The sequence below is a fragment of the Lemur catta genome, chromosome 1, assembly GCF_020740605.2.
Source record: "Lemur catta isolate mLemCat1 chromosome 1, mLemCat1.pri, whole genome shotgun sequence".
NCBI lineage: Eukaryota > Metazoa > Chordata > Mammalia > Primates > Lemuridae > Lemur > Lemur catta.
The window spans coordinates 144,292,824-144,306,361 of NC_059128.1; the positions used below are offsets into that span (position 1 = coordinate 144,292,824).

Genomic DNA, 13,538 nt, shown 5'->3' on the forward strand with positions numbered 1-13,538 from the left:
GAAAATATATATCATTCAATCACTTTGGATGAATCAAATGACACTACTGACTCGGTGCAGGTTTTATACTTCATTTGGGTCATAACAGAAGATTTTCTTTGCTACAAAGAGTCACTCGCTTTGGGCACTCTTGAGAACAGAACACAGGTAATAGATACTTTCAACAACTTTCAAGATAAATGTCACGAAGTTGGACTGAATTTGGTAAATTGAGTGAGCTTATGTACAGACAGTGCACTTTCCATCTTAGGAAAACATGAAAGGTTTATTGCACAGATAAAAAAAGTACTAATACATCCAGATGCTCTCATTTATTTTCATTGTATCTTGCAAATCAGCAAAATCTCTGTGCTAATCCTACTATTTTAAGTGACACTGTCAAACAAGTTGTAAGTATTGTTAACTATATTCATGCAAATGCAACAGCATCATCAATTTTGTAACACGTTAAAGTTGAACTGATGAGGTATTCAGTGTGCATTTGCTCTATCATTCTAAAGAGCACTGGTGGCTGGGTGTGGGAACTCACACCTGTAATCCTAGCTCTCTGGGAGGCTGAGGTGGGAAGATCCCTTGAGCTCAGGAGTTTGAGCCCAGCCTGAGTGAGACCCTGTCTCTACCAAAAATAGAAAAATTAGCCAGGCCTGGTGGCATGTTCCTATAGTCCCAGCTATGGGAGTCTGAGGTAGGAGGACTGCTTGAGCCCAGGAGTTTGAGGTTGCTGTGAGCTAGGCTGACACCACAGGACTCTAGCCCAGGCAACAGAGTGAGACTCTGCCTTAAAAAATAAAAAAATAAAATAAATAAATAAAATATGTTGGCTATTGCAGGGACAGGTGTTAGCCAAAATTTTACCTCTGCAAGGATTGCATCATTTCCATGTGATATCATGCCAAATCAAGATGACTTGAATATTTCTTTCTTTCTTTTTTTTTTGAGACAGAGTCTCACTCTGTTGCCCCAGGTAGAGTGCCATGGCGTCAGCCTAGCTCACAGCAACCTCAAACTCCTGGGCTCAAGTGATCCTTCTGCCTCAGCCTCCCAAGTAGCTGGGACTACAGGCATGCGCCACCATGCCCGGCTAATTTTTTCTATGTATTTTTAGTTGTCCAGTTAATTGCTTTCTATTTTTAGTAGAGATGGGGGTCTCGCTCTTGCTCATGCTGGTCTTGAACTCCTGAGCTCAAACGATCTGCCCACCTTGGCCTCCCAGAGTGCTAGGATTATAGGCGTGAGCCACCACAACTTGAATATTTCTTTCCAAGGTAAAACTAAGTCTATATATGATATGTGGCAAAAAACCTAAGCATCTCTAAAAAAGTTATTTTTTTTAAAACACTTCTTCAAAAGGAAATTTTGTATGAACATTGTCCCCAGTTAGCAAAGGTTATTGATGAGCAGGATGACATATGTGAATCAGCTGAAGAATTCACAGCTGTTATAGACCTATTATAATAATTGGAAAATACAATGAGAGGTTCACTGACTTTCAGAATCATGACATAGCACTCAAATTAGCATTTCAGCCTCACCTAGTTGATATCACCAAGGCACTTAAAGAACTACAGATAGAATTGATTGAGTTCTCAGTAGAGGACATTTTAAAGTCTTTGATGCTCAGAAAGATCTAACTGAAATAAGGAAAAATGCAGTAGAATACCCACGTCTTTGGCAACAATCCCCAAAAATGCTTTCTTGCTTTTCAACCATTTATTGCTGCAAACCTACATTCTCCTACCTAACCCCAACTAAGACGCCCTTAAGGTCACAAAGACTGATCCCCATCTAGAGGATGGACTGAAACTGCAGACCTCCACGCTGCAACCAAATATCCAAATGCTTTCTAACAAAAAGCAGACACAGCAAAGTCATTAAAAGGTTGTTAACTTTAAAATTAACAAATAGTTTTTATTTTTCAAAATTATTAAGTACATAGTAGTTAGATTTTTACAAAATAATATACATTTTTAAGTACATTTAATTGAAGTTTCTTGAATGCGGCCTTATTTGATTACAGCTAAATTAATGTGGCCTTCCAACATGAAGAGGTTCATCACCCCTGAGCCAGCCTGTCTGGATAAAATTCATCCTTTACCCCAATTCTCCAGTGTATGAGTCAGGGTCAGGCCAATAAAAAAGAAATCATACTAGCTATTTTTAACAGAAAGAATTTAATACAGGGAATTGGTTAAACAGGTATTGGAGGACTGAAAAAAAGCTTTTGGCAGACACACTAAGTGCTGACTTTGGCTGCCCTCCAGTTTCAGAGACTGGGGGCCCCTGTGGCATGAGGCAGCCCCCAGCCCTATCGTGTCTGTCTGTGCTGTCCACGTCCTGGTCCTGTGGCCCCATGGGTCACCAGATCTGGCCACGGGCATCTTCCTTTCTTATCAATCCTGAGCAGGCAGGCCTGGCTTGGGATTGGTTTGAGCTGGTCAGGCCACAAGTTACGATTCTGAGTGCCCCCACCCTGGGCTGAAGGGTCTGGGGGATTGAGCACTAAGTGCCCCTACCCTGGCTGAGGGGTCTGGGGGACTGAGCACTAAGACCCCAAGGGCTATCTTTGGATCTTAGGGTACAAGGGAGGCCAAACACAGGGCCTGACTACAGAGTGTTTGGGAAAGATTTTCTCTGTAGTATCTTAAAGATGGTTACTGGCAGGACTTGCCAGCTGCTGTGGCACCAGTACCGAGTCCTCTCAGCCCAGGAGTACTGACACTAGCTGAGGCTGAGCCTGGCCCAGGAACCATGTAGAAGAGGACCTGGGATACTCAGCAGATACTATGAACTGTTTTCTGTGGGCTTCTAGCAAATCGCCAAGTCTGCTGGTGAGACAGGCTGGGGACAGAGGGGAACAACAATCCCTGCACTTACCTGGACCCACATCAGGACTGGAGAAGTGACCGTCACCCCATCCTTGTGCACATGAACACCACCGTGAGTCCTGCAAGAACGAGAGGATGTGGGACAGCCTCAGGGCAGGCAAAGCACTGCAAAGCCCTCGGGCGCCCAGTGGGAGATGATCCTGAACACCTCCAGCTGAAGAACCTCCTCCCAATCTCGAGTGGGAACTGTAGATTGAACAGGCACGAGAGCTGCTAGGATGGAAAGATGGAAAGAGAAGGCATGGAAATTTCCCAGAGTGGTCCAGAGGTTGCAATACTTAGAAAAGACCTTCTAAATAAGCCTCTAGATATACGAGGGGCTCACCCTGGAAGGCAGGCTCAGTGTCATCTGGTGTAGCAGTCATGAAGGAACCAGGGGAGGGCAGGATTGGATTAAAAGCCCTCCAAAACAGGGGAGGGGAGGGGTGGGCACACGGAGGTGCTGTGTCTGCGGGAAGAAGTTCTTGGCTATTGCAACAGACCAGGGAGTCCTTGGACTGCAAGCCCTAGAAGGTTACCTAGAACCCTCTCCCCATCCTCCACCCCTACAAGACCCTTGTGCAAAGAGCTGATAAATCCAACCCTTTCAACTATGAGTTGAAGAGAGAAAACCAGGTGCAGAAACCACACCAGGATACTATTAGATAACCCTGTGATCCAGCCATTCTTTCCCTAAGTATCTAGTCAAGAGAAATGAAAGTATGAGTCCACAGAAAGATTAGTACATCTGTTCATAACAGCCTTATTTGTAATAACAAACTGGAGTCAACGCAGGTGTCCCTAAATAGGTAAATAGACAAATTGTGGTATATATACGTGATGTCGTGCTACAGAGCAATAAAAAATATAAACTATTGATAGGTACACCAACATGGATGAATCTCAAATGATTGTGCTGAGTGAAGGAAGCCAGGCAGAAGGGAACACATGTCACATGACCCCATTCATATAAACAGACTGGAAAATGCAAATTCATCCATAGAGAGAAAAGCAGATCAGTGGTTGTCTAAGTCCAGTGAGGGAAAAAAGGGATAGGCTAAAGGGCACAAGGAATATTCTGGGGTAGATGTAAACATTCTGTATGCTGATTGTGGTGGTAGTTTCACAGGTGTAGGTGTACATCTGTCAAAACACATTGAATTATATGTTTTTAATGGATGCCATTTTTGGTACATAAGTTATACTCAATAATACTGGTATTTTTGGGAAAAGGTGGAAGAAAGAATCAAAACTTTCCTATAGACAAAAGAAAAACTCACCAGAAAAAAATGATGCCTTTACAAAACAGATGAAAATTTTACCCAGATATTCCACTATTTATTTGACAACTTAAAACCGGCAATTTCAGCTAAGACTGTGGTTACCAGGGCTGGGAGGAGAGGCCCATGGAGTGGCTGCCAATGGATACAGGGTATCCTCTGGAGTTGATGAAAGTGTTTTAAAATTAGTGGTGATTGGCCGGGCGCACGGTGGCTCATGCCTGTAATCCTACCACTCTGAGAGGCCAAGGCGGGTGGATTGCTCGAGGTCAGGAGTTCAAGACCAGCCTCAGCAAGAGCGAGATCCCGTCTCTACTAAAAATAGAAAGAAATTATCTGGCCAGCTAAAATATATATAGAGGAAAAAAAAATTAGCCGGGCATGGTGGCACATGCCTGTAGTCCCAGCTACTTGGGAGGCTGAGGCAGTAGGATCGCTTAAGCCCAGGAGTCTGAGGTTGCTGTGAGCTAGGCTGACGCCACGGCACTCACTCTAGCCCGGGCAATACAGCGAGACTCTGTCTCAAAAAAAATAAATAAATAAAATAAAATAAAATTAGTGGTGATGGTTACAAGTTCTGTGAATATACTAAAAACCACTGAATTGCACATTTTAAAAGGGTGAATTTCATGGTAAGTGAATTATATCTCAATAGAGCCATTTTTTTAAATAAAAAGATATGTGGGGGGAAATCTGTATTAGTTAAGGGAAAAAAAACCCATGGTTTCACACAGTTGAAGTTTACTTCTCAGTCATGTAAAGCACAATCCATAGGTGGTGAGGAGCAGGAGGGGGGAGTGAAACTCTCTGCCGCACACAGTTATTCAGGGACCCATGGTGATGGCAGCTCTGTTATCTTCAGTGTGTGCTTCCAAGGTTGCTCTGGATGCCCACATCAGCTAGAAAATGGGAGGAGACAGAGCAGGAGGTTTTCATGGACTAGGCCTGTTAGAGCCCTATTTGCTTTTTCCTATATTCTGCCAGTTAGAACTCAGCCACATGGTTGAACATAACTGCAAGGATGGCAGCAGTGTGCCTAGGAGGAAAGGGAAATGAGTTTGAAAGATAGCTTATCAGTTTCTGCTAAAAGCCACCCTCCAGCACTTGTAGTAGTAAAACGATAAAATAGAAATAAGCTTAAAAATAATTATATACACTGGGTAGTTTTTGCTTTGTTACAAACCACTTCAAAACTTAGAAGCTTGAAACCACTAAGCTCACAATTCCATCAGTCAGTTGTTGGGCTGGGCTCAGCTGAGCAGTTCTTCCGGGCTCACTCATGCATCTGGGGTTGGTCAATAGTAGTTAGAGGGCTCTGCTTATGTGGGCAGCTAACAGTAGCTAGGGGCTGGCTAGCACTTAGCTGGGGAAGGGGGGCAAGTAGGCCACGTGTGTTCAACTCTCCAGCAGGCTAGCCTGAGCTTGATCATTTGGCAGGGTTCCAAGAATGAAAGCAGAGGCATGCAAGGCCTCTTGAAACTCAGGCTTAGTACTGGCAGAATGTCACTTCCCCCACATTATGTTGGATAAAGCATATCAACAGGAAGGGAAATGACTTTGTGATGGAAGGAGCTGCAAAGTCACGTTGCAAAGGGCATGGGCACAGGGAGAAATGGAGAATTATGATTATTTTCGCAATGTACCACAATGGGCAAAATCCATATATTAAACATTCAAATACATATGAAATATGCAAAGGAAAATGTGAACAAATGGAAAGACACAGCATGTGCATAGACAGGAAGTATTAATTTAGGGAGACAACTCTATGAGATTCAGTGGAATCTCATAGAGTTGTCTCCCTAAATTAATTTATAAATATAAATATGATATCAATAAAAATATTAACAATTTTGCATTCTAGAACCTGAAAAGCTGATTCTGAAGTACATTTTGAAAAAGAACAAGAAAGAATAACCATGTAAACTCTGGAATAGAAGAACAATCAGAAGGGACCAACAATTCTAGATATTAAAACATATTGTAAAGCTGGGATAATTAAAACAATGTGTCACTGGCTTATGAATGAATCTACCAACCAGTGGAACAAAAGAAAAAGCCCAGAAACAGACCTAAACAAACACAGAAATGTAGCACTTGATAAGCTCCCATCTTAAATCAGTGAGGTAAAGATGGTAAAGATTTCTTAAAAAATGGTTTGTGGAAACAACTGAAGAGTCATCTGGAAAAAATTGAACTTGGATATAAATGTCATACCATGTACTTGGATAAACTCCAAATATCTTTATATAAGAAAGCTGAAATCTTATAAGAAATAGATGAAAACATAGGAGAATTACTTGATAATCTTGCAGTGAGAAAGGCCTTTTAAACTATGACTCAAAATATGGAAGCAATGGAAGAGAGTGCGAAATTCAGTGACATAAAAATGAAAAACCAACGAGAAACAACAATCACAACAATCCATACACAAGTAAAAACCCAACAAAAGTCTGGGAAATATATTTCTAATTCATTTAACAACAGTGATAACTCCTCTACTATATAAAGAGCTCCTAGAAATTATAAGACATGGATAACCAATCCAACAGAAAAATGGGCAAACGACACGAAAAACAACTTCACAGAAAAACAAATTCAAGTAGCCCTTCAATATATGAAAAGATGCTCAACTTCCTTCATAATAAGAGAAATGCAAAGTAAATCTACATGGAGACACCATTTTTCACCTATCATATTGGTAAAGAACCAAAAACAACAGCCTCACTATACTGGCACAGCTGTGGGAAAACAGGCACTCTCATGTGTTGCTAGTGGGGTGTAAATTGATACAATTGCTCTGGGAGACAATCTGGCCACATTTCACAAAGTTATAAATCTATTTGCTCTTTTATCCAGCAATTCCATTTCCGAAAATTTATCTGACAGATAAACGGGCACATGTCTGCAATGACAAACATAAGGTAATCCACTACATCATTTTTCACTGCAAAGAAGCCAATGACCTTCAACAGGAAATGGTATTAATACATCTATACGATGGAATACTATGCATCTATAAAAAGAACACACTAGTTTTTATATACCAACATGGAAACAGCCAAATTATTGTGAAGTGAATAAAGCAAAGTACAGAATGGTGTGTACTTTTTCTTGTAAGAAAGGAAGAAAATAAGAATATTCATATCTTCTATTTCCATATAAAAACACTGGAAGGAGATGCAACAAACTAACTAAAGAAGTAATCTGCAGAGGATAGAGGGAGGGGAGAGACAAGGTCACAGGTGAGATTAAGATTTTTCACTGTATACTTTTTGTTTCTTTTGAGATACATATCAAGTGGATGTAATGCCTGTTAACAAAATAAAATATTTCTTAATAAAATAACCACTTGGGAAAGAATTTCTTAAAAAGTTAAACATATACCTACCACACAACTCAGCCATTGCACTCCTGATTTGTCATTTCCAAGAGAAATGAAAGCATATGCCCACGTAAAAACTTGTATGTGAACCTCACAGCCTTTTACTTACAACAATAGAAAACTAGAAACAATCCCCGTATCCCCCATCAGGTGAATGTAAACTTAATGAAGTCTACCTGTTTAATACAATACTACTCAGCAATAAAAAGAACAAACTATTGATACATGGAACAACATGGATGAATCTCAAAATGCTTATGTGGAATAAAAAGAGTTAAAAAAAGAATATGTAATTATGATCCCATTTATATAAAACTCTAGAAAATGCAAACTAATCTATGGTGGTAGAAAACCTATCAGTGGTTGCCAGGGGTTGGGGAGTCAGGGAGTAGGGATGGATTGCAAAGAGGCATGAGGAAATCTTTAGAGGATAGAAATATTCATTATTTTGATTTTGGTGATAGTTTCACAGAAGCATACATATGTCAAAACTTATCAAAACTGTATACTTTAAATATGTACAGTTTATTGTACATCAATTACACTTTAATAAAGTTGTAAAAAAAAACCCACAATGCAATTATGGCAAGTGGAAAAGGAATAAACTTGATTTATATGTATCTGACTAAAAGATCTTAAAAACGTAACTAAGTAAAAAAGCAATGCTATATTGAGGTTATAGACATTCTTTTTTTTTAATGTCCAATGGAGAGGATTGATTGACTTATTAAATGGAAGAGGGAATTTTTAAAATTTGAAAGAATAGGACAGGTATGGTGGTATGTGCCTGTAGTCCCAGCTCCTTGGAAGGCTGAGGCAGGAGGATTACTTTGGCCCAGGGGTTGGAGGTTGCAGTGAGCTGTGATCATGCCACTGCATTCCAGCCTGGGTGACAAAGGGAGACCCTGACTCTTAAAAAAAATGAAAGAATAGAAATCATATAGAGTATGTTCTTAGATCCCCGTGGAATTAAACTTTCTTTCAATAACAGAAAGCTGGAAAATTTGGAGATTAAACAACATACTTTTTTTTTTGGTAGAGAAGGAGTCTCACTATGTTGTCCAGACTGGTCTCAAACTCCTGGCCTCAAGCAATCCTCCCACCTCAGTCTCACAAAGTGTTGGGATTACAGGCATGAGCCACTGCTTCCGGCCTAAACAACATACTTCTAAATAATCTAGGCATCAAATAAGTCTCAAGAGAAACTAAAAAATCTTTTGAACTAAAAATAATGCAAATCTAACTTATGAAAATTTGTAGGATGTAGCTGAAGCATCCCACAAATACATCTGGGCTTAAAGAGAAATTTATGGGATTACATGCATATATTAGAAAAAAAACATAACATCAATAATCTAAGCTTCCATTTCAGGTAACTAGAGAAAGCAGAGCAATTTAATCCTATAGCACGCAGAAGAAGTAAAAATTAGAGCACAAATCAGTGAAAATGAAAAGAGGAAAAAAACAGAGAAAAACCAACAAAACCAAAAGTTGATTTTTTGGAAACACCAATATAATTGATAAACCTCTAATCAAGCTAAACAAGAAAAAAGAGAGAAGACATAAATTGGCAATATTTGAAATGATAGAAGGGTCACCACTACTGATCCCATAGACATCCAAAGATGATAAAGGAATATTGTGAACAGCACTATAGCCACACATTTGATAGCTTAGATGAAATGGACCAATTCCCTGAAAGACACAAACTGCCAAAACTCAAACATACAAGGCCTGCAATAATACAACATACGAAAGCAAGACAGCTTCCAACCTCAGCTCAAAGTGGCCACATTAGCTAGGGGGAAAAAGATGGCAACAAGATGTGACGGGTCATAAGAGGTGCACAAGGGCCAGCAGGGAAGGCTTCCAAGAGGACGTGCATCTAACACAGATGGGAAGGGATAATTCTAATACGACCTCACAGAGCTACCTCAAAATCAAGAAGTCCACAGCTGTTATGGACTTAACTGTGTACCCCCAAAATTCATATGCTGAAATCCTAAACCCCAGGACCTCAGAATGTCACTGTTTTTGGAAACAGGGCTTTTAAAAAGGTAATTAAGTTCAAATGAAGTCATTAGGGTGAGCCCTAATCCAGTGTAACTGATGCCCTTATAAAAAGAAGGGAGTAGGACGCAGACACTGAGCAGTTCTGTATAGAGCGCCCACCATGTGGAGAGGCAGCAAGAGGACAGCCGTCTGCAAGCCCTGGAGACAGGCCTCAGAGGAAAACCACCCGCCCAGCACTTTGATCTTGCACTTCCAGCCTCCGGAACTGTGAGAAAATAAATGTCTGCTGTTTAACACATTAACTGCCATGAGAGTTGTATTCAACTCACTCTAGTTTTGACTCTGGGGCCACGTGAAGCATATGCAAAATCTTACTTGTTGATGTTCTTATTGTTACATTCAATATTGACAATTTAATTCTAAAAATGTGGATTAAATGAATAGAAGTCAATAAATTTCATTTTTCTACTTATATTTACCTTTAAATTACACTCAAAGTTTTTATTCTATTTTTGTAATAAAACACTGTGGCCCCATGGAAGAGTTTCTGATTTTTTTGTGTGGCAATCAATGTGTTAAGCCACCCGGTCTGTGGTGTTTTGTTATGGCAGCCCTAGCAGACTAATCCAACAGTGAACTTAAGATCTTTCGCTCCAAAGGCCATTCTTTCCCACAGCGCGCCATCCCTCCTAAAGGCCAGCCAGAAACCTCACCCTCACACCTCACATTCAATTCTGCACCAGGACCTGTCCATTTCGCTACCCAGCTCTCTCATTCTCTCATAGCCACCATTTCTTGTCTGCATGACCTATAAAAACCTTTTCAATGGTCTCCCTACTCTGGTCACCCCCCATTTACTCTCCCACTGCACCCAAAGAGATCTTTTCAAAACAGAAATACAACCTATCACACCTCACCTGTACCCCTTATGGCTCTTCAGTGGTTGACCATGGCTTTCACAACAAAAACAGACTCGGTACCATGGCCCGTAGGGCTCTCCTCTCTGCTCTCAAGAAACACTGGCTATCTTTATTCCATCAATGAACTGTGCTCTTTCTTGACACAGGGCCTTTGCACACACTGTTCCTTCTGCCTGGAATGCTCTTCCATCACTTGGCTAACTTCACTCACTCAGATCTCAGCTTAAGCACTACTTCCTTAGGGACCCTCCTGGGCTCTTCCACCCAAGTCTGGGTGGCACTTGGAGAAATGAGTTCCTTTCCTTCAGAGGCCTTCTTGGAGTTTATAACCAAATACTCTTTTGTGAGATTCTTTGGTTGATATCAGCCTCCCTACTCAATGGGAAGCTCTGGGAGAGCAAGGACCATTTCTCTTTCTGGTATACCATCAACCCCAGGGCCCAGCACAATGCTTGGCACAAAGTAGTCTCAACTGATACTTACTGCATGTATGAATGAATGCATGAATGCAACTGGGAAGGAACAGGGGAGACATCACTCCAGGTATAGAAAAAAGATGCTGAGAGGTCTACCACAACCACCACTCCTGCAGTTCAGTGAAGCCAAAGTAGTGCAGTCTGTGAATGTAAAAGGTTGTGGGAGGATCCCCAAACCACCACCTCCCCACAAACACACATGCACACAAGGTACATACCCAAATTCTGGAAGGTCTCTGTCAAAATGCACACTGTCTTCATAAAAGACATTCAACTCTGCATCAACAGCAACAACTTTCACCTGGAAGGCATTTTAAAAAATAGAATTTTTCTCAGCTTCTATACTGGTCCAGGGGTACTAACATCACCAAGTGAAGCCCTAGCAGTAGTTCAGTCTAGAGGTCTCCTTAAAGGCAGGGATACGTCATGGTAATCGTAGCAACAGAGGCTTTATCTGGGGGTGCACTCAAAGATTTAGTAAAATAAAGAAACAGGCTGAGTAGAGAGACCCACCTATCTCAAGGAATCTGTGCTCCCCAAACAGCCAAAGCCAAGACCCTCTAGAGGTAGATGTTCACAGATGAGATGCGCTAGCGCCTGCATCTGACAAGGGGGCCTGAGAGAGTCCCAGAAGGGAAGAAACGGGAAGCAAGGTTTGGAGATGTCTCTGGGGTCCCTGTCCGCTGGGGTCTGAGAGACCAGGCAATGTTCCCACAGGCCATGATCACTGCCCAGAGACACAATGTCCCACTGAAGCAGATCTCCAAGCTCAGGAGCATAACTCCTTTCCTGGACAGTTGGGGAAACAGGCCTAGCAAGGCAACTCCACTCATCCCGATGCCCACAGAACTTTCCCCTCGGGGACCTGCCTCCCTTGACCCATTTGAGGAGAGGGGTTTGGCTGCAACTGTGTATATTTCCCAAGTACTTTTTTTTTTTTTGGTGCCCGTGAGTGCCGTGGCGTCAGCCTAGCTCACAGCAACGTCAGACTCCTGGGCTCAAGCGATCCTCCTGCCTCGGCCTCCCGAGTAGCAGGGACTACAGGCATGCGCCACCATGCCCGGCTAATTTTTTTTTCTATATATATTTTTAGCTGTCCAAATCAATTTTTTCTATTTTTAGTAGAGACAGGTTCTCGCTCTGCTCAGGCTGGTCTCGAACTCCTGACCTCGAGTGATCGGCCCGCCTCAGCCTCCCAAGTGCTAGGATTACAGGCGTGAGCCACCGCGCCCGACCCAGAGAGGCTCCTTCTTAAAAGTACTTGGAGGCCGGGCGCGGTGGCTCACACCTGTAATCCTAGCACTTGGGAGGCTGAGGCGGGCCGATCACTCGAGGTCAGGAGTTCGAGACCAGCCTGAGCAGAGCGAGAACCTGTCTCTACTAAAAATAGAAAAAATTGATTTGGACAGCTAAAAATATATATAGAAAAAAAAATTAGCCGGGCATGGTGGCGCATGCCTGTAGTCCCTGCTACTCGGGAGGCCGAGGCAGGAGGATCGCTTGAGCCCAGGAGTCTGACGTTGCTGTGAGCTAGGCTGACGCCACGCCATTCTATCCCGGGCAAAAGAGCGAGAATCTGTCCCAAAAAAAAAAAAGACGGAGCCTCTGGCCACCCTACACCCAGCTTGAAGGCAAATTATGACTCTTTTCGCCCTGTCTGCAGGGACCTGGCGGTGGCACAGACCTCTGGCCAGCAGTCCTGTGTCTACAGACCAAGGCACGCTGGTGCCAACCAAGGTCGGTCACAGGGAAGGGCGAAGTCCATTTGTACACTGTACCCAATTCACTTTTGAAAACGATGTTTCAGGCAGTTATTTGGTTCCAGGTCACCGGTGATGCATGTGCACATGTCTACCTGTTCCCCTGCTTTACAGTAGCTGAGCTCCTTCGGGTCCCTGTCACTCAGTGCCCATGACAGTGCACGAACCCGCCGAGTCCTCCAGCCCCTCTGGGCACCCGGGGTCCCGTTCGGGGACGCCTGCCGTTTCCGGGAGAGCCGGGGTCCGGGCGGGTGGACGTCGCATCTTGCGGTCAGAGGGCACTAGCAGGGCATGGCCGAGCGACGCACCCGGGGCCCGGGGAGGCCTGAGCGGGAGGCGCGCCCGCGGCTGGGCCCAGGCTTCTCGGCGCGGGTGCCAGCCCGCCCGGCGGCGCGGAGGAGGTGTCCTCGCGACTGTACCTGCTGCGTGCTGAAGTCCCAGCCCAGGCAGCAGCGGCGGGCGGCGCGCTCGGCCATGGCCCTGGAGAGTCCGGCTGCGCGTCCGTCCGTCCGTCTGTCGGTCCCGCGGCGTGTCTGTCGCCGCGCCCAACGCCCAGAGACGCAGGAGCCCGCCCCTCGCTCCGCCCGGCCGGACTCCGGACCCGAGTCACGAGGCGGCCTTGCGCGCTGGCGCCGCCTGCTGGGGGACCGGAGCGGGGACCGCCACCGGCATCGCCTGGGCCTCGGCCTTCTCACCTGTGCAGTAAACGGTTCCCCAGCGCAGCCGGCCTCCCGAGTCCGCGCCTCCGCGTCCTCACCCGCTCTCTGCAACGCCCTTGCCCTGACGCGGCTTGGCTTCCCTCGGAGGACACCTGGGCCAGGAGTTTCAACTGTAAGCCGC

At 43.9% G+C, this 13,538-nt stretch overlaps 1 protein-coding gene across 2 annotated transcripts in view; it reads right to left on the reverse strand.

The window, feature by feature from the left end:
• The window catches only part of XYLB (xylulokinase), a 48,293-nt gene extending 35,035 nt beyond the window's left edge, over nucleotides 1-13,258 (reverse strand). For both annotated transcript variants that reach the window (XM_045536516.1, XM_045536523.1), the window contains exons 1-3: nucleotides 13,118-13,258; nucleotides 11,157-11,239; nucleotides 2,875-2,944 (exon numbers count right to left, since the gene is read on the reverse strand). In XM_045536516.1, coding sequence (XP_045392472.1) covers nucleotides 2,875-2,944; nucleotides 11,157-11,239; nucleotides 13,118-13,174 — 210 coding nt within the window. In that variant the 5' untranslated portion in view covers nucleotides 13,175-13,258. The remainder of the gene's footprint in view (nucleotides 1-2,874; nucleotides 2,945-11,156; nucleotides 11,240-13,117) is intronic.
• Nucleotides 13,259-13,538: the final 280 nt, after the last annotated feature.